Here is a 21,074-nt window from a genome sequence, read left to right on the forward strand (position 1 = left end):
TCACTGACTAACAGATTCTCGTTTTTTTTGTGGCAGACTCGGACATGCCCCTCCTCGTGGCCTGAATTTTGGACCCACCTGCACTTCCCTAGCACTTTTGCTTCCCCCAACATTTGAGTAGCCTGATCTCTCTCTTTGAGTAGTCTTTCACCTCGTCTTTCGTGTTCATCTTTCGTGTTTGACTTTTCCCGTCTTCATTCATTGTGATACCGCTGTGATAAGTCCTCTACAGGCATGTTGCCAGCACTGTCTGCCTCGTCTGTGCCTCGTTCCCACAGCATACAGTATGATGTGAACAATTTATTTAAAAGATGAAACATTGGATTAGGGATTGTAAGTGGTGAAATCAACTGTACTGTTCAAACATGCATATAAATGATTTTGGGATGTAGCAAATGCAAATCTGAACTATGCAGACTACACAAGTTAAACGTCCTTGAAGACATACTGTAAACCTTCAGAGGACATGCCACATACAGTGATAGATTCATCATTAGCCACCAGTAGTACCAATGCCCCCTATTGACTGTCAGTAAATAATACCATGCAGCCTCCTGCCTGTTAAGGTGGGGGGGGGGTCTCCTGGGGATGGTGGCAGGTACTAGAGCAACTCTCATATTTTGTCATATGATAAAGTACTCTTTCTCCTACAGCGCATCCTAGGTACGTGGCTTACGTATACACTGACTGAAGTATGCATCTCTGCTCGAACAAATCACTGCATTGGTGCCATAAATAAACTTCTCTTTCGTCATCTTGTGTTTGAATGCCAACTCTGGGGAACGACATCTGGTCCAGATCTCCATAGAAGCATCCACTTGCACCAAGTGTGGCTCTGACAGACAGTAGCGTGTCCAATGCAAAAGGAGGCTACCGCCCTCCTGGAAGAGCACATAAACACTGGCGCTACTAAGCTAAGGCTACGACATAGCCAAGGGCTACAGGCTCCAGTTCAGAGTGAAACCCCCATTTCAACAGAGTCATTTACTCTCAAACACAAGAGAGACCCGACTTCACTTAAATTTGAAATCCTTTAAGTAACACCAACATTGGTTATTATTAAAAGTTTGAAATCAAATGTTTAATCTGAATTATCAAAACATTTTAAAATTAACCGTTAATGTTATTAACATCACATTCAATCAGTAAATCTGAAAGATGCCTTCTTCCACGTAGCATTTATCCCCCTCACACAAAATTCCTCCGCTTTGCCCATCGGGTGTTGCTACAAATACACAGTTCACCCTTCGGCCTTTCCCTGAGTCCAGGGTGTTCTGTTTTGTGTAGAGGCGGGTCTGGCTCCACTGAGACTAATGAGGCTCAGAATACTGACTTATACAGACGATTGGCTGATTATTGCCAATTCAAAACCCAGAGTTGTGCAGGACACTCAGTGAGTTCTGACACATCTGTTGTCTCTTGGTTTCAGAGTAAACCTCCCCAAGAGCAATCTCTCCCCATCCCGGAGTGAAACGTTCTTGGGAGTGGATTTATACTCTGTATCCATGTGAACTTGTCTATCAGCAGACTGCATTTTATCTCTCAGAGTATGTCTCTCTCAGTTCAAACCGGGCTCAATAGTGCAGTATCACACATGCCTCAGACTACAGGGGCTGATGGTGTCAGCCTCTCAGGTTTTGCCACTGGGGCTGTTAAGAATGAGGGGCTTTATGAGGTGGATTTCATCCCTCCACCTCAGCCCTGTGCGCGATCTCCATCGGTGTCTCACGGTGACACACAAGCGCTATGCAACTCTGCGTCACTGGGAAAACACAGACTTTTACACTCAGGGAACCCCTCTCAGGATCGTTTTCATACGGAAAAAAAGGACACACACATCCCTCTCTGGGTGGGGGGTCTCAGGAGGGTTACATGGTGAATCAATATTCTTTTAGCTATTAACTATATGGTCAGCTCTCAGATATTTTCTTCGCTGTCTAAAGCAACATCATGTGCTCATACGTTGCGATAATGACTGCAGTGGCATATGTCAATCACCAAGGTGGCATGCGCTCCCTCCAGCTCCATGGTCTAGCCCACAGACTGTTGGTCTGGAGCAGCCGTCACTTTCTGTGGTTACGCGTGACCCATGTTGCTTTAGGCTTGCTCCTGTGGGGGTCTAGGCCAGGGTTGTCTGTGAAGCGCATTGTGACAATTTCTGTGAAATATGCTATACAAATAAAATTTGATTGATTGATTGATGTTCCAGGAATTCTGAACACGAGCGCTGATCTGCTGACAAGGAGAAACCCACTGTACGGGGAATGGTGTCTCCATCCCCAGATTGTGTAAATGCTATGGCAGAGATTTGGCTGTGCAGCTGTAGATCTCTTCACAGGCATTTGCCCCCTCACTCTCATCTCTCTCACTCCAGCCAGAGTGAGAGAGTAGACCTTCACACTGATCCTAATGCACCCAGGTGGCAGAAATTTCCTGTTTCACTGGGGTACAAATATGAGGTTGCATAAATGTAAAATCTCTTTGTCATCCATCACTATGGGCTAAGGGATCAGCTGAGCCCCTGTGCTGAGGCTGTCTCAGGACCCCCTGGTGCTGCACACTGCTAAGGGATCAGCGGCAGGTGGGAGCCCCGATATCCCAGGGAGAGCGGCAGCAGCAGTACTGTATACAGGGAACTCGCACACTGTGTCTAAACATAAATAAGGAATAGCAGTGAGCCGGCTGTACGACCCAGCCGTCTATGTGATAAACTCACAGCAGTGTATTCACATGCACAGGTAACATGTTGCAGACAAAGATCACTCCATTTCAATATCGGATGTAAAACTCCAGGAAGCACTGTCGGACAACCGACATCCATCCATCATCCATCGATTATCTATACCCGCTTATCCGGGACAGGGTCGCGAGGGGTGCTGGAGGCTATCCCAGTGTGCATTGGGCTGAACAGGCTGCCAATATATTGCAGGACACACACACCATGCACTCACACATTCATACCTATGGGCACTTTACTGTCTTCAATTAGCCTACCTGCATGTCTTTGGACTGTGGGAGGAAACTGGAGTACCCGGAGGAAACCCATGTGGACACGGGGAGAACATGCAAAATAAAGGCCATTCTCCACACAAAAAGGCCCAGGCCAGATGTGGCAGGGCTCGGTTTGCGGGAGGAATTCAGGGCAATTAGAGGACCACGCCTACTGGTTAAGCAGGCACACACCTGGATGATATTACGAATCAATCCAGGATTTAAAAGTATGCTTCTTTCCACAGTAGGCGTCTGAGACCAGGATCCCCCACGATGGTGAGAGAGCACGTACAGACCAGAGAAAAGGCTGAAAAGCGCTTGTATAATTTCATTTATTTTGTCTTTGTTATTTTAGTTTATTGTTTTTGCACAGATCCCGTGAGGGTGATGAGCAAAGGTTTTTCATTTGTGTTTGTTTGTGATTACGCTCTCTCTCGCTACCCCAATAAAATGCCAGAGATATTTGGAATTTCCAAATCTCCCTGTGTCCAGCTCTTCTGTCCCTATCAGGGTAGTCACGGTGTGATACTGGAGTTGAACCCAGAACCTTCTTGCTGTGAGGTCACAGTGCTACCAACTGCACCACCGTGCCACCCTCAGACAAGTATTTTCAGTCAATGCCCTTGTTAAAATGTTCAGCACTCTGAATACTGAACACAAGTGGTATTGCGTGCAAGAACCTCTCCCTTAACCTACATATAAAATGTATTTTACATGACTTAATTTAACAATTATTATAGAAAATGACATTTATAAATTAAATAGACAAATTCTTTGATAGGCCAGTCGACAGTAACCTGGTAGAATCAAGTGACAAGCCAAAACAAATTATGTATCAGGTAAGAAGACTAAATAATTGTATTAAATAAGGAGTCAATTAAAATAGTGAATTGAAATGATACACTCTTGAAATCATGCACTTATTGAATGCAGGCTCACTACATCTAAGGTACAAAACAAAACAGAAGAAATTAAACAATATGCTAATTTGGGATTACCAGAAAAGAGAGAGAGACTGATAAGCCAGACCATACCAAAGTATTACCCTCTTCCTGTTTCAGTGCCATAGGAACAAATGAAATGAGCTAAAATGCACAACCAAGAAACCACCACCAAAATAAAGACCAAATACAACACAACTTTTTTCCTGAGGTCATCATAAACACAACGCAGCATGGCTTGAGCATGTTTGCCCTGATTGAGAGATGCCGAGTTGAAGTGTGGAAAGTTGGGGGGTGGGCGGGGAGGCAGGCACATTTAACACAAGGACTAAAAGCTGACAGTGTACTTATTAATTAAAGTGACCTTATGTTGTTGAAAGCATGGATAAGAACCATATTATTACCAAAATATTCAGGAATTTAGTTTCTAACAAGACCAAACATGAATACATTAGGAGGTAATTCAGTTAAGTTATTGAATGCCAACAAAAAGCATGGAAGTTCATTTGTGCTTCTAAAATAGACATAAAGATTTTCCAATTAATGATTTCAATTAAATGCCACAAATTGCATTTAAACTTAAGATCAAACAGAACCGGATCTTTATTTGTTCTGTAGCCACACTGGGCCTCTGGCCTCATAAATAGCTTTGTCTTCTGGTTTGTCTCTCCTGAGACAAACTCTGCAGGAGGTGGGACCCATAGATCGCCTGCCTAGATAAGGGTATCAGAGTGGTGTAAAGGACGTTTCCGTTAATGTTCGTGGAGGGGAGGGTAGGCAGCATTCTTCAAGCCAATATTGTATCCAGTTCACTGTTTCTCTCTCTGAGGCCAATAATATAAACACTTGATACAACAGGACCAATACAACAGGACCCTTTGTTCCTTTTTTTCTGTTTTGTTTCTTTCCTCCCAATTCATTGTTGAGCTCATTGAAAGTCAGCCATCCAGCAATAAGAATTGTGCAGCCACAACTAATGCCAATGATGTTCAATTCAATAAACTTTATTTATTCCTGAGGAACAATTAATTTCTGGGCATTCTGTCAGGACCACTGTCATCAAAGTAGAACTTTATTGACAATAAAGGCAATACAGTTATGTTCGGCGGTATGGCTCTGTTCTGGAGCTCTCCCAACCACGTAGCCCGCGTGGATAAGGCCGGGAGGCCAGCAGCCAAACCCCCCTAGAGGGGTACACACAGAACAGATCCAGCAGCAAAGCAAGTTCTTAACACATAGGGATGGAGCAATACAAATTCTTAACACACAGGAATGGAGAAATGCAAATTCTTGACGCATGGGGATGGAGCTGGGGTGGTGGAGGGGATTTACGAAGCAACGTGCAGCGCTTGCATGCAGGAGGAGCAGCCAAATGAGTAGAGGGAGGCTGTTTAAGTAGACCACCCTGTTAAGTGAATGTACTGTGATAGGCGAACATCACTCAGCTGAGCCATCAGCTGATTCAGCCTGAGCACTTGACTCTCGTGGCCTGCCAGAACTACGCGATACTCCATTATTGTCAATCAACATCAAAAACAGATGGGAGATAATATAGCTACTCAATGACCTGACGTCACATACAACTGAAATTCAAATAGACAATTTTTTTTTAAATGCAGTAAAAAAAAGTGCAATAAAAAGTTATGGAGTATATATGTACATGTAAAAACACACGCACATGTACAAATTCACTTGCCATTCAGGCTTAGAGAATGCAGGGGAGAGGTGATCAGGAATCAGCCTGTCCTCAGGCACAAACGTTACTCTCCGCCTGACCGTCCGGCACCGGGGGCAGCAGTACCGTCGACCCAGGGGCAAGCCCAACCAGATTGCTATGAGAGGAACTAGCTTGTTCCAAGATGGCTGCACCCTCATGCAAAACAGGGAATTTTAGCTTATTTTTCTGGCAAATATGGTGCATCTCATAGTTCTAGCAGGCCACGAGAGTCAAGCACTCCGGCTGAATCAGCTGATGGCTCAGCTGAGTGATGTTCGCCTATCACAGTACAAGCTCTATAGCTGCAGCAGGCAGGCGATCCATTTGGGGCCAGCCACGAAAAGCGTTGTTTTAAGCGACAACATTCCAGTTATTGAGGATACCGGTGCACTGTCGTCACTGCTAACTGGCCAGGGAGCTTCATTCAAGGAATGCTGCTTTGCGGCGGCCACCGCCCCTCCACGGAGGACGCCATGTTCAAGCCTGGAAGCTGCTGCCACGTCCATATCTGCTAGCTGCAGATTCTAGCCGGGCAATGTCATCAACCTTATTTAAATTCTGCTGAGCTCTGAGTCTAGTGGTAAACGCATAATATACACAGTGTTGCCAACTATATTCTATGGAAAGTAGCCATGGCCTCCTCTAAAAGTCGCTAAATTGACAACACCGAATATACATATTTGATTGCGGGGACGTCTCACAGAGGGGCTGGTTTCACAAATATCGCAAGTCTTTCGCTAAAAGTGGAAACGTTCCAACATATGCGGGCACAAGTTAATGGCATGCTTATTGTTCAGTTGCTCACCATCAGAGTCAACGCTAGATGCTCTCACTGCTAAAGGATCCCTGGCGTGAATGCTTTCGGCTACCTTCTGGAACGCAGTACAATTGGGTCGTAGGCACACCCCTTAGTTGATCAGAGCGGGGTCTTCCAATCAATCGTTTTACACGAATTTGGGATTCGTGCACATAAATCTAAGCAGAAATGTCTGAATTGGGAAACGCCAAAGTTCTCACGCTTGGCTGAGATGGAAAAGTAGGCGTATCAATAAAGAATCTTTGTTCATTGTGAACGGCTAATGGATTATGGGCAGTTGCTACTACGCAGCTACTAGATAGCCCCCATGTCTCACACAGGCCTAGGCTATAGTTTGTGTATTTGTAGGCTAATGGCTAACTTCCTGGTGTAAACAGTTATTCCGGGAGGATTGGGCTGCGAGATGGCCAGTTAAGCTCTGGCTGTTATAGGTTTGGCAGATTGAACATGGGCGGCAGGTCGTGTTGCAAGAGCAGAGATGCAGAGTCGTCTAAATTGTTCAAAGCTGCATTCTACCCTTCGCTGAATCGCTACACTACAAGGAGTGTTAAACTGTTACCGGCAAGTAGGCTACAGCCAATGTTGTAAAATGCAAACCAGCTTTCGGCTTTCAACTTCCACTGACCCACAATGTTAGAATGGCCTCGAGCTGACCGGATGAAGGGCCCTTCCGGTAGCCGAATGGCGTTTCACATAGTCATCACTTCAGCCGGAGACTAACTATGGACTAACTAACTGGGGTTTGGCTGCTGGCCTCCCGGCCTTATCCACGCGGGCTGCGTGGTTGGCGGGAGAGCTCCAGAACAGAGCCATACCGCCAAACAACTGTATTGCCCTTATTGTCAATAAAGATCTACTTTGATGACAGTGGTCCTGACAGAAACGGATTGATTTCACATTTGAATGCAGGGCTATATCTTATTTAAGGTAAAAAGCAAACAAACCAGAGTCACGTGAACAACTGTAACAACGGTTAATATAATAAAAATGGTTAATCTAATAACTTCTGTCCTTCAGTAATAATTTTTGTCCCTTTACTGTAATAAATGCTGGTTACTGTTGACCTTACCAGTCTGGCTTTGATCCAGCACTCACAGAGACTGCTCCTGGCTGTGACGAGGCACTTGCCACTGCCTAACCATCTAAGCTGTCTGAAGCATTCGACACGGTGCCCTGCTATCATCTCCACCTTGGCTGAGATAGCCATTTCTGGAACTGCCCTGTCTTGGTTTGCTTCCTATCTTTCAGATAGGTCCTACCAGATCACCTGGATGGGGTCTGTACTGGGGCCTCTACTGTTCTCCATTTACACCAAATCTCTTGGTTCAGTCATTAATTTACATGGCTTCTCTTATCACTGCTATGCTGATGATACACAACTCTTCTCTTCTCCTCCCTCTTCCATTACGGTTAATGAGAGAATATCTTCCAACCTGGCTGACATCTCAACTTGGTTGGCCAGCCATCACCTGAAGCTCAGCCTCGAAAAGACTGAGCTGCTGTTCATCCATCACAAGACCTCCCTACTGCGGGAGCTTTAATCACTGCTGGCGGCATCACAGTGACTGCCTCTCACTCCGCAAAGAGCCTGGGGTGGTCCTGGATGACCGGCAGGACTTCAAGGAGCACGTCCAGGCAACATCATAGTCCTGCAGATTTCTCCTGTATGCCATATAGCCACTGTAGATGATTCACAATGCTGTTTATCTTCAACCTTCCTATGTTCTCTCACATCACTCCCCTGCTGAGGTCACTCCACTGGCTACCGATCGCCGCCAGGATGAGGTTCAAAGTCCTGACCCTCGCCTGCACTGCAACCAAAAGTACAGCTCCCGTCTACCTATAGGACACGATTCAATCCTACACGGCAGCTTGAACACTCCACTCTGCGGCAGCAGGGTCACTTGCACTCCCTCGGGGTGAATGGTTCTCCCTACCACAGTATTGGAATGAACTCCCTGTACCTCTTACGCGGCTCGTGAGACTTTGTTTTGTGGCTCATATAGATCCACTGATAACAATAAGAATATAGCTATAACTTACTTCTATATGTTCCATGTATGTCCTGTTTTAGCACATTGAAATGAATTATCCAGCAGATGGCAGCATACTGAAGATACGTCAAAGAACGTAGGCTACGTAACAGCGAGGGATCATGGGTAGTCGTATAGCCTATGTGTGTAGCTTTGCATTTGCAAATGGTTTTGCAAGTTTAGCACGTCAGCCTAAATTTGATATTCCGTAATGCCGTTTGATATAAGGATATATCAAATATTGTCTCGGCCTCTGCCCACTCAAAATGGACAGATTTATGACTAGAAAAAAAAAGAAAGGGGGAAAATGCAGATCAGTTTGGCCGAGGAGCCCAAGACACCGATGCTGCACCAGCAAAGAAAAAGATGCGGTCAATTCAGGACGAACACCGAAAATTTCAGGATACATGGACTGATGAGTTTTTCTTTGTGCAATACGAATCCACTCCATTCTGCCTAATTTGCCAGAAGACTAGCGCCAATTGTTAATAGTCTAACCTTGAACGCCACTTTAGTGCTTTTCACGCCAAGTACAACATGTTGTACCCACCAGGTAGCAACCTGAGGACTAATAAAATTAAACAGTTGACATAGACTCTGTCTGAGCAGCAAAAAATGATGGCAAGATCAGTCTCTGTTGCCGAGAAATCGACCGAGGCCACTTAGGAGATCGCATGGATTTTAGCTAGGCATAAAAAGGCTTTCACGGATGCTGAAATTGTTAAACAATGCTTTTTGCCCTCAGCTGAGATAATGTACCATGCATAATGATAATAATAATAATAATAATAATAATAATAATAATAATAATAATAATAATAAAGCAAATACATGCACTGCAGCTTTCAGATTCAACATTAATGAGGAGGATCAAGTTTATTGGGAAAGATATCCAGGAACAGCGAATTGCAGATCTTGCAGCGACACCATGTTACAGCATTGCACTTGATGAGAGCATGGATATAAGCGACATGGCGCAATTGTGTGTGTGGGTTCGCTTTATTCAAAAGAACAAATTTCGGGAGGAGCTGTTATATCTGTTACCACTTCATGGACAGACCAGAGTGGAGGATGATTTTCAAGCACTGATGAACTTTTTTGCAGAGAAACAAATCGACTGGTCGAAACTTGTGTCGGTGTGCGCAGACGGAGCTCCAAGCATGAGAGGGAAGGAGAGAAGGGACTTATCGGACTGATGGAAGACAGCATTCCCAAGTTTGTCTCCTTTCATTGTATAATTCATCAGGAGGCACTGGTGTCAAAATTTAAAAACCAAGAGCTAAAGAATGTGATGCAGCTCGTTGTGTGAGTCATCAACTTTATCGAGGCCAGGGCACTTAATCACCGGGAATTCCGTGCACTTCTGGAGGAATACGAGGCAGAGTACGGGGATCTGGTGATGCACAACTAAGTGAGATGGCTATCGCGTGGCCGGGTGCTTGAACGATTCTGTACTCAACGTCCTCACATCCCTGATTTTCTTGCAAGCAAGGGGAGGGCTGAGCCAAAGCTCGAGGACCCACACTGGATATTACAGCTGACACTCCTCACTGACATCACATCCCAGCTGAATTCCCTTAACCTCCAACTCCAAGGAAAAGGGAAGCACCCAGGTAACATGCTAAGAGCAGTCACTGCTTTCCAGCACAAGATCACCACTCTCTTCATACCCGACAGAGAATTTCTTCACTTTCCCAATCTAAGAGCCTGCACAACTGATAACCCTGATCTACTGCAACATTTTGACTATGATGAATTTGTAGGCATATGGGAGGAAATAAGAAATGAATTTGAAAGGAGATTTCAAGATGTTGTGGGGTATAGGGAGCTTTTCAATTTCATTGAGAACCCTTTCAATGTGCCATTGTCAAGCCTTACACCTGCTCTGAAAAACCTTTGTCCAGACCTTGCTGTAATACAGAGTGAGATTCTTGAGCTACAGGTCAACGATGTACTGAAAACTGAGCTCAGATCAGGCGTTGCTCATTCCTGGAGCATGGTCCCAGCCTCAGATTATCCACATTTAAAGCTCTGTGTGCAGAAGGTAATGAGCTTTTTTGTGAGCACTTACTCATGTAACATTTTCTATAATGAGCATTGTCAAAAGAAAAGATAGAAGTAGGCTTACAGATGTGCATCTTGATTGTTTGACTAGGATTGCAACCACTAACTACAAATTTTGCATGGAGAAAGTCAAGGGACAGCTAAAACACATGACAGCCTCCACATATTGATACAAATATAACCGAGAAAAAGACGTTTTTCATCTCTATTAGTAGGCCAATATATACATTTTTGTGAACTTTTTTTATTTCATGTTGATAATGCTTATGTATAATTGCATATGTACAGACATACATAAGATGGGTTCCACTCCCAGCCTTACACACTCACACACAAGTATTATATCTTTTAATAATGCAATGCAATTATGAATTGAGAATAAAAAGAGATGTAAGGATGTAAAGCATGGTACTGTATTTTTTTTAAACATACACAAAGATGGTATATATCTTGAGTGATGATAAAAAAAAAACATCTGAGTTATATCTGCAATCTCTGTGGCTCTTTGAGTAATGGTCTTACTCATAAGTGGCTCTCCTAAGAAAATTAGTGAGTACCACTGAACCACCATATTAAGTCATTTTTTTCTTTTAAAACCCCTTATCAACATGTTTGGTAGACCTTGTGGAGTAATATAAACAGCACAAAAAAATTTAATAAGTCGAGGCATTTGAAAGAATTAGAATACTTATCTAAGAAATACTCCTGTAAATGATGTCATCCTTTAGATGATAGGAGCTAGAGCCAGAACATTGATCTCTGAATCAGGCTATTCCACACAACATGCCTGCTTACAGTGGTCTAATATCCAGACTATTCAAACAACATTTGTTCTTATAATTAAAACTTACAATTAAAAGCAAGGAATGTTTTTTCTTCACAAACAGTTTGGCAATTACAGCAATAACTTGAATTAATTCACCAAACTGAGTTTGTGAAGAAAAGGTATGAAGTGCATTTACTAGTCCAAGTCCAAGTTAAGGACAAATGTTGATTGAATACAGGCTATAAAGTGCTGGCTTGTTAAGCAGACATGAGCCTTTGGTCTTGTGTCTCAGCTTTGTCTTTCTTCTCAGCTGTGCGTCTTTGGCTTTGATCAGTTTTAATGTGGGAGAGACAACCTGTGTTTTGGTTTTGTCTTTCATTTCTTTCATGATTATCTTTTACTTCCTTTCCAGGACTGTCTAATATCGTTTTTGTTCATGTAGTTGAGCCTGTGTTATTAAATTAGATGTTTAATTGGGCCCTATTTTCTCAGTCAAGGCACAACTGTCAAACACTAGCAGCAAAGCAAGGCGCTGGTGATTTTGGGTATTTCAGTAATTTCTTGACTCCAGGCACTAGTGCAACTGCGGCACAGTTATAAAAGAGTCTGGTTCAATAAGAATAAATGGTTCTGTGGGTGTAGTTGGGTTTGGTTTCATTATTGCCAATCAGATCACCCCATTTATTTCCCTTTAGGAAACACAGCCAAATGCTAATGTCACCATGGCTGAAGAGCAAGCGTGTTGTGATCATCTCTACTGAAGGGAGGAGAGTTTTCTCTAGCATAACTAGAAGTCTGTACAACACTAAATTCCTAGGCCTTGCAGCAGGGCCCCTCCGTCTCCAGGCACCAGACCTCCCAAGGACAACAAGCAGTTAGAAATATTGTCTGTATGTGTGTGTGTGTGTGCGTGTCTATGTGTGTGTCTGGTTTTCTTTAACTCTGTCTCTATGTAAGCTCTGGAGAGCTTGGCTTTCCTACTTATCCTCCCCCTGCCATCCTGCCAGGGAGGAACCAGCTATGACACCATGCTGCCCAGGACTCTGAAAGCAACCGATCGATAAAGACCAAACTATTATATCTGATATAAAGCTTGTTTATGTAACACTGAAGACTTAAGAGGTTACTGTGTGCTTATTCAGTATTCATGCTATATGACTAGACACAACCAAACATTTACTTTGTTAAATCTTACAATATGCATATGTATTAACCATGTACCAATCAGAATTATGTATGTTATTGTTAACCACTTTTTGCTAATAAAAGCAGGGACCGGACTTATCCATCTTGTTGTTTGTGCCAATCAGATGTAGAATTATGTATGTTATTGTTAACCACTTTTTGCTAATAAAAGCAGGGACTGGACTTATCCATCTTGTTGTCTGTGCCAATCAGATGTAGAATTATGTATGTTATTGTTAAAACACGTTTTGCTTATGAAAGCAGGGACTGTTCCTGCTTTCTCCAGTTCAGGCTTATCCATCTTGTTGTGTGTAGGTTCCGGACTCTTTCTGCAGAAATAAATCCTATTTCTTACATGGATATACCTCGCCGTGCTGGTTATTCTAAGGGTAGAATTTTCTCTGCCCACCACTATGAACTATTACAACCGTTATGAGGACCTCTACAAACCAATGAAGATGAAACTGAATAGTTTAGATTCATTATTTTGTTAATATTTAAACAAAAACAGTGTATTTTCTGTTCATATGCCAGTGCTAAGAGGTATAATAAACGGTTCTGTTCCCATGAACAGTTCTGCAGGGAGAATATTCCCAGACTGGCCAAGAGCAGGAGGCAGCTGGCAGAGACAGCCTCCAGTTGGCCTCTCCATCCTGCTGCCGCCGCTACTGTTTCAGCTAGGCAGGCATCGCGCTTGTGCACCAGAGGACAGGAATGAAGCATTTTGTCTGGATTTACTATAGCTTTTTTGTTTCTTTGCTGTCAATTTTTGTTTCATACCACTATTTAAAATAAACAAAAAAAGTATTTACTTCAACTAAGTGTCATTCATTTCAGACATGCACTTGATAAGATGAATGTACACTCACTAGTGAAACGGCTCCACAGGCAACCAGTCCCTGCTCTCTCGTGCACTCTGTGCTCTGTAATCTCTGTAGCGATCGTCACATGCGACTCTGCTTCTCTCTGTATGAAAGACCTGTAATGTGTCCTCTGTGAGGTCTATGTCACATCCATGGCATATGGCTATGTAGTGTAGAACACAGCACACCACAAACAATGCACTGACTTTCTGAGGGCTGTACAGTAATGTACCACCCAATCCATCCAAAATTCTAAAATGCATTTTCAACATTCCAAAGGTCCACTCAATCATTGACCTAGCCCAGCCAAACACATGATTAAAAGCAAGTTTCCAGTGCGTTCTGGGCTCATTGTAAACACTATCTGAGGGGTGTAAAGCCGGTCTCCCACCTGTCTCATTCAAGTATCTTACACAATAACTCCACTGCCCAAATAGCCAGCATTGGACTGCATAACGGAATACAGCTTTCCTTAAAATAGTTAAACTGAATTAAACAAAATATTTATTTTATCTGTGTTATGTGTGTATGGATTCACATGTGTGGCACAGTTATAATGTGAAGAGTGGAGGCAGTTACAGAAGCAAACGGGAGTCCAACTCCATATTAATGTCCATGGTTTTGGAATGAGATGTTCAACAAGGGTGTGATGTTCAGGTGTCCACACACTTTTGGAAATGTAGTGTATGAGCATACCCCAGTCATTATGCTGATCTGCAAACTCGTAATCACACAATCATTGAGGTTACAGGCTTTGAAAATGCAATCAGTAAATTTGTTTTCTTCCTTGTGACAAAATTCAGACATACACAACCATACTCAGGAATTATTTTTTGTTAAGGTCACACAGTACACAGCACTACTCACCCCAGTCTCTGCAGTTTACAGTTTGGACTCTTCAGTCCAGCACAGAGCAGCTTCACTCCTGAATCTCCCAGGTTATTGTAGCTGAGGTCCAGATCTCTCAGGGGTGAGTCTGATGACTGGAGAGCTGAGGCCACAATATTACAGCACTTCTGTGTGAGTTCACAGTTGTTCAGTCTGCAAAGAAGAGTTCATATATTATATTATAATTATATTAGCTATACATAAAACAAATGGTAAATGATACAAATGATAATGTTCAGTGATGAAGAGTGAAATTGAAGATTTTAAGGTTGATGATGCACTGAGGAAGATGTCTGTGCTACACTCTCCAGCTGCAGCACTTTGGACCTGAGAATCAGACGTCCTGCTGGACTGAACTCTGACAGTTCTACAGATGAAATTCTGACCCAAATGGCCCCTTTCTTATTCTGAAAATTCTTAGAATTGGGGCTAAGGGCTCATCTACCTTTTCTATGATCTCTTCTCTGGGCTTATCCTATTCCAAAAGTGTGGCTGTCATCTTTCAGAGTGGTCAGTCAGTTAGTTTGCAATGCTGTGGGATGTTTGACACAGCTACCACCAAAAGTAAAGATGTGAAAGAGAACACACATCTTTCAGAGTGGACAGTGTGTTTGCTTCTTACCTTTTGGTTTTCTGTGACAAACTTCCCACAGCACTGCAACCTAACACACAGCTAAAGGCCGAGTCACTTTAAATAAGATTATCCATACATCTATCCATCCATCTAGGCATTGAGCAGACACTCATCCAGATGCATTTTTTATACACATAGCATCTACATTGCATCCATTTATACAGTTGGATATATACTGAAGCAATGCAGGTTAAGTACCTTGTTCAAGGGTACAATGGCAGTTTCCCACCCAGGAATAGAGCCTGTGACCTTCAGGTTACAAGACCAGTTCCATAGCTATTATACTACACTGCCACCCTATCACAGTAGACACTTACAGGAGAACATGCAACATATACAGAACTGATAGACTTAGTCATAAGGGCACACCAGTCATACAAAGTCCCTTATTTACTGCCAGCTGGGCTCCTAGTTCTCCTGTGCCTGTAGGGGCGGTATAACTACCATGCAGCACCCCTGTCATTGTAGGAGGGGGGTCTGTTGGTGATGGTGGTAGGTACTAGAGTTCTGGTCAGGTCAGACTTTATTTTGTCAAATGTATAATAGTGTGGATTGTGGGAAATGTTCTCTGGATAGCATTTAAGGGAAGCTCAAGCAATTTACGTGCAAAGTACATGGCACACTTATACACTGACTAGGGTGTGCATCTCTGCAAGAACCAATCACTGTATTGGTGCCATAAATAAACTTCTCTTTCATCATCTTGTGTTGAAAATCCAACTATGGGGAATGACAGTCGGTCATGACCTCTGCAGAGTGTCTCATCATTGCACTAAGTCTGGCTCTGCCAGACAGGCGCGTGTCCAATGCTAAAGGAGGCTACCGCCCTCCTGGAAGAGCACATAGGACACAGCAGCACTACTACAGACAAGGGCTACAGACAATAGCCAAGTGCTACAGACGCCAGTTCAAAGTGAAACCCCCCATTTCAACAGAGTAATTTACTCTCAAACCCAAGAGAGCGCTGCCCATGTTTAAGAGGAAGAAATTTCTTAACTTAACTTAACGTAATACTTAAAGGAGTACCATGGTGATTTTACCACTTTCTCGGTTTTATGTGCTATTTGCACAAGAGGCATTGAAGAAACACAATGAGCAAAGTATTAAATATGTCCGTTCTGTATTTTTGAAGAAATGTGCGTTTTAAATTCATCGTCCTATTTTCAACCGGTTGAGAAAGTTGTCATTTTGCTGCGTCACGAATACAGTAACCACTCCCGTTTCCACGCCCCGTAAAGAAATCTGACAGGACACACCGTCCTGCTGTTCAGAAAATGCAAATATTTGACTAGCGTTAGGTTCACTTAAATTAGAGTGCCTTTAGATTATTTCTGGTTATATTCATTTAGCTAGCTAGCTAACGTTAGCTAGCTAGGAGGTTTGCTTTCATAAGGCAATGTTATCGATAACGTTAGCTTGCTAGTTTGCTTTTATGAGGACGTTATAGTTGTGCTTTTATCTTAACTTGGCTAGCTAGATAGCAAAAATTATAATTGGATCCTTACCTTAGCTATCTATCGATACTTGGTATACTACTAAGCTAGCTAGCTTGTGAAAACTCAGTCTCCCAAAGAGAGCGCGTATCATGGGGGTAGCTATGGTAACGGGGCACGGTCTGTCAATCGTAGCTAACTGACAGTTCTCATTAACACGCCCAGACGGTTCGGGTGAATTTTTATAGTAGGAAATTTAGGCTTAGAAAAATACGTTTTAAAGTACATTGAAATGACTGAAGAATAAAATAAATATGCACATTTGTTTTGTTGTTGCCTAAAGACAACTGGGAAGTGTCATGTTCAACCACCATGGTACTCCTTTAAGCATTTTTGTTAAGGAATATGAGCATGTCTACGTGCTTTGGGGTCAGTCTGGTGTACAGTCTGCTGAAGGTGAGAACAGCAGCTGAGAAGACGCGCTCAGATGGCACTGATGTTCCAGGAATGGACCAATAACATTTCACTAATGCTGCCAGTCGAGGGAACCATGAATTTATAATTTTAAATTTTAAAAATGTCTCTTTAATTTAAAACCTAATCACCAACATTAGGTTATTCATTGAAATGGTTTAATGAAATTCAACAGTTTAATCTATAGTAATGAATCAATCAACATTCTTCTTAATGATTAACAGTTAATCGATTAACTTAACATCCTTAGATCACATCAATGAATCTGAAAGATGCCTTCTTCCACGTAAGCATTTATCCCCTCAGATGAAATTTCTCCGCTTTGCCCATCATGGTGTTTGCTACCCTTCGGCCTTTCCCTGAGTCCATGGGTGTTCTGTATTTGTGTAGAGGTGGGTCTGGCTCCATTGAGACTAATGAGGCTCAGAATACTGACGTATTTAGATGACTGGCTGATTTTTGAAAGGCAGAGTTGTGCTGGACACTGAGTTCATACACATCTGTTGTCTCTAAGTTTCAGAGTAAACCTCCCCAAGAGCAATCTCTCCCCATCCTGAAGTGTCATTCTTGGGAGTGGATTTAAACTCTGTCTCGCTGTGAGCTCACCTATCAGTGGACTGCATTTAATCTCTCAGACTTGTACCTCTCTCAGGTCACACCGGGCTTGAGAGTACAGTATCACACGTCTCAGACTGCAGAGGTGGATGGTGTCAGCCTCTCAGGATTTGCCACTGGGGCTGTTAAGAATGAGGGGCTTCATGAGGTGGATTTCATCCCTCAACACAGCCTCCAGCAACGATCTCCATCGCCGTCTCACGATGACACACTCTGAGTCACTGGGAAAACAGACTTTTACACTCAGGGAACCCCTCTCAGGATCATTCTCATGAGGACAGACACATCCTCTCTGGGGTGGGCACTCAGGGGGGTCACATGATGAATTGGACGCGGCCAATCCAGCTGCGCTCAGCTCACATCAATTATCTGGAGCTATTAACTATATGGACAGCTCTCAGATATTTTCTTCTCTGTCTGACATCATGTGCTCGTACGCTGCAATAATGACTGCGGTATGTCAATCACCAAGGTGGCATGCGCTCCCTCCAGCTCCATGGTCTAGCCCACAGACTGTTGGTCTGCAGCAGCTGTCACTTTCTGTGGTTATGCGTGACCCATGTTCAGATATTCTGAACGCAGCGCGGATCTGCTGTCAAGGAGAAACCCACTGTACGAGGAATGGCATCTACATCCCCAGACTGTGGAAATGCTATGGCACAGATTTGGCCGTGCAGCTGTAGATCTCTTCACAGGCATTTGCCCCCTCACTCTCATCTCTCCAACCCCAGCCAGAGTGAGAGAGCAGAGCTTCACACTGATCCTAATCCTTAGGGCGACATAGCTCAGGAGGTAAGACCAATTGTCTGGCAGTCGGAGGGTTGCCGGTTCAAACCCCGCCCTGGGCATGTCGAAGTGTCCTTGAGCAAGACACCTAACCCCTAACTGCTCTGGCGAATGAGAGGCATCAATTGTAAAGCGCTTTGGATAAAAGCGCTATATAAATGCAGTCCATTTACCATTTACCATAATCGCACGCAGGTGGCAGAAAATGCCGTGGCTGGCTGAGATTATCCCTCTCCTTTATGTACAGCCATGCACGCACCCGCTACGCACGGACCTCCTGTCTCAGGTGAATGGGGAAATACACCACCCCTGCTCTGAGCGAGTAGGTCTATGGGCTTGGCCCGTGAGAGACATAACCTCAACGCATTAGGGCTTCCCCCTCACGTGCCTGCAACCAACGAGAGCGCCCTCTACCAGGCCACTTTATGACAATAAGTGTCAGGTGTTAGAAAGATGGTGTGCCTCTCGTCAGTCAGTGGCTTACCAGAGCTCTGTTTCTGACGTGCTGTGCTTTTCACAGAACCTTATGGATAAAGAGAAATCCTTTCCTACCATTAAGATCTACCTGAAAGCTCTCACTGCTTGTCATATTGGTTTCAAAGACTATGCAGTGGGGCAGCACCCCCTCATTCACAGGTTCATGAAGGGGGCTCACTGTGCTCTGCCTGTTGCTAAAAAGCACATTCCCCCTTGGGATTTATCACTGGAGCTGGAGGCTCTGTCTCCAAGGCCGTTTGAGTCTATAAATAAAATTGTTGTCTCTCCAGACAGCATTGCTGCTTGCACTAGCCTCAGCTAAGTGAGTCAGTGACCTCCATACGCTCTCAGTGCATCTCTCGTGCACAATATTCTCCCCTAAGATGGATAGGCTTTTTCTTAAGCTCAATCCAGCCTTTATGCCTAAAAGCTTCCCAGCTTTCACATGTAAGATGTTGGAGCATGCCGCTTTTCACCCACAACCTTTCTCCTCCGAAGAGCAGCATAGGCTGCATATGCTGTTCTCCAAATGTATATGTCAAAGACTAAGGCTTTTAGAAAGAGCGACCAGCTCTTAGTCACCTGGGCCCCTGCCTGCAAAGGAAAAGTATCTCTAAGCAGTGGCTGTCCCATCGGCTTGTGGAAGTTATTGTTATGGCATATGATTCAAAGAGGATAACACTAGAGCCCGACCGATACCAGATTTTTGGGTCCGATGCTGATCCCGATTTTGGAGTCCTAGCCCACCGATTACTGATGTTTTGACCGATGTTTTGTCAAAAAGTGCAACATTTTCAAATCAATTTGAAAAACTTATATTTTATTAAAGTTTCTATATTTAAGAATATTTAACTTATAAGCAAACAAATAAAATTAGAAATAAGCACACAAAGAACTTTTAGATAAAAAAGTTAAAGATGATATTAAATTAAATATATATTAACACCATCTTTAAGTGTGTGAAATCAAAATAACTCCACACCTTGCTTTTACTCCTTTCTTTTCCAGCCGTCTATAAAAAATTAATTTAAAAGTCAGTTTTCCAGTTTCAAACATGTATTTTTATGAATATTATTATTATTGTTTTTGTTATTAATTTGTTATTATTTCTTAGTAGCCTATCTATTCTCAGTACATTAATTACATTTTCTTAGTCTATTCCTACTACGTGATCTCGCTCGCAATAACGCATTAGCTATTGACACAGCCTCATGATTTCTTATTATATAGCCTATTCTCAGTAAGTTAAATGAATTATATTTTCTTACTTTATTTCTACTACATGATCTCAAAGAGTAAGACATTATCTAGCGGAGCCAAAGAGTGAATCAAGTGTAACGTTAGATGAAATTAAATTGACTGGATGAAATAGCCTAGCCTACGTGGAAAAAAACTACAATGCGCTTTCGTGCAGGTTACCCGCGCTAACTGTTGGTTGATTCACTTCTCCAACAGCAATCCTTCTCTCATGTTAACACGACAAAGCTAGATAACATGGCTTAAAATGAACCACGTTAGAAGTGTTTTATCGGCGTTTTTACTGTCTGGTTAGCTTGCTACGATGACGCGTGACTAGATGACACACTCGCTTGCAATAACGCGTTGGCTATTGACACAGCATCATATAGTAGCTAATATCATTATCTCAGATAAAAAAAACATGTGTGATGCATTCAATCACCATTTTATTTTGGCTGGTTATTTATTTGAGAATACAGCGATGTCCTCTGGCAATGTAGATCCTACGCTGCTTATGTGCTCACTGCCACTTCATAAAGGCTTGCTAGCCAGCTAGCTTACTAAAGTGAACCAAATATGTTAGCTAGCACGCTCGCTTGATAATGAGGATTGATAAACATAGTGGTCGTATAAACGCATTTAATTAAAAAACTTTCACTAAATATGCATACCTTTATTGGGGCAATCGAATCTGTGCAGACAAGTCTTGCAGTGGAGAATACTGGATGAGGCACGAGTGACAAACGTCTTATTAGAGAAGTAGCGCGTCAGCTGCTGCAGTTCACACTTGTATTAGAGCTCCCTCTACTGGATAATTCTAGTAAATAGCAACTACAACGTTCGAACAAACAAGTACAGATAAATAATCATTGTTTTTTTGTTTATTATACTTATTAACATATCGGGACACATCGGCGGCATAACTACCGATCCTGATGTCGTCAAAAAAGTCAAATAATGGCCGATATATAGGCCTGGCTGATATATCGGTCGGGCTCTAGATAACACCCCCCTTGGGCCTGAGGTCTCCTTATTTACCTCCCAGGATTGAAGATCTTAATGTCAGAGATCACTTAGATCAGGCATGTCAAACATACGGCCCGCGAGCCGGACCCGGCCCGTTGGATGATTTAATCCGGCCCGGCATAAAT

The 21,074-nt window shown here is 43.1% G+C and overlaps 1 protein-coding gene across 6 annotated transcripts in view; it reads right to left on the minus strand.

Annotated features, from left to right (window-relative positions):
- The window catches only part of LOC135246904 (ribonuclease inhibitor-like), a 62,276-nt gene that overhangs the window by 20,113 nt on the left and 21,089 nt on the right, over positions 1-21,074 (minus strand). For 5 of the 6 annotated variants that reach the window (XM_064320178.1, XM_064320176.1, XM_064320174.1 and 2 more), the window contains one exon: positions 14,245-14,418. The exons of the other annotated variant lie outside the window; for it this stretch is intronic. In XM_064320178.1, coding sequence (XP_064176248.1) covers positions 14,245-14,418 — 174 coding nt within the window. The remainder of the gene's footprint in view (positions 1-14,244; positions 14,419-21,074) is intronic. 6 annotated transcript variants of the gene reach the window in all.

This window comes from Anguilla rostrata, unplaced genomic scaffold (genome assembly GCF_018555375.3).
Source record: "Anguilla rostrata isolate EN2019 unplaced genomic scaffold, ASM1855537v3 scaf0963, whole genome shotgun sequence".
Taxonomy (NCBI): Eukaryota; Metazoa; Chordata; class Actinopteri; order Anguilliformes; family Anguillidae; genus Anguilla; species Anguilla rostrata.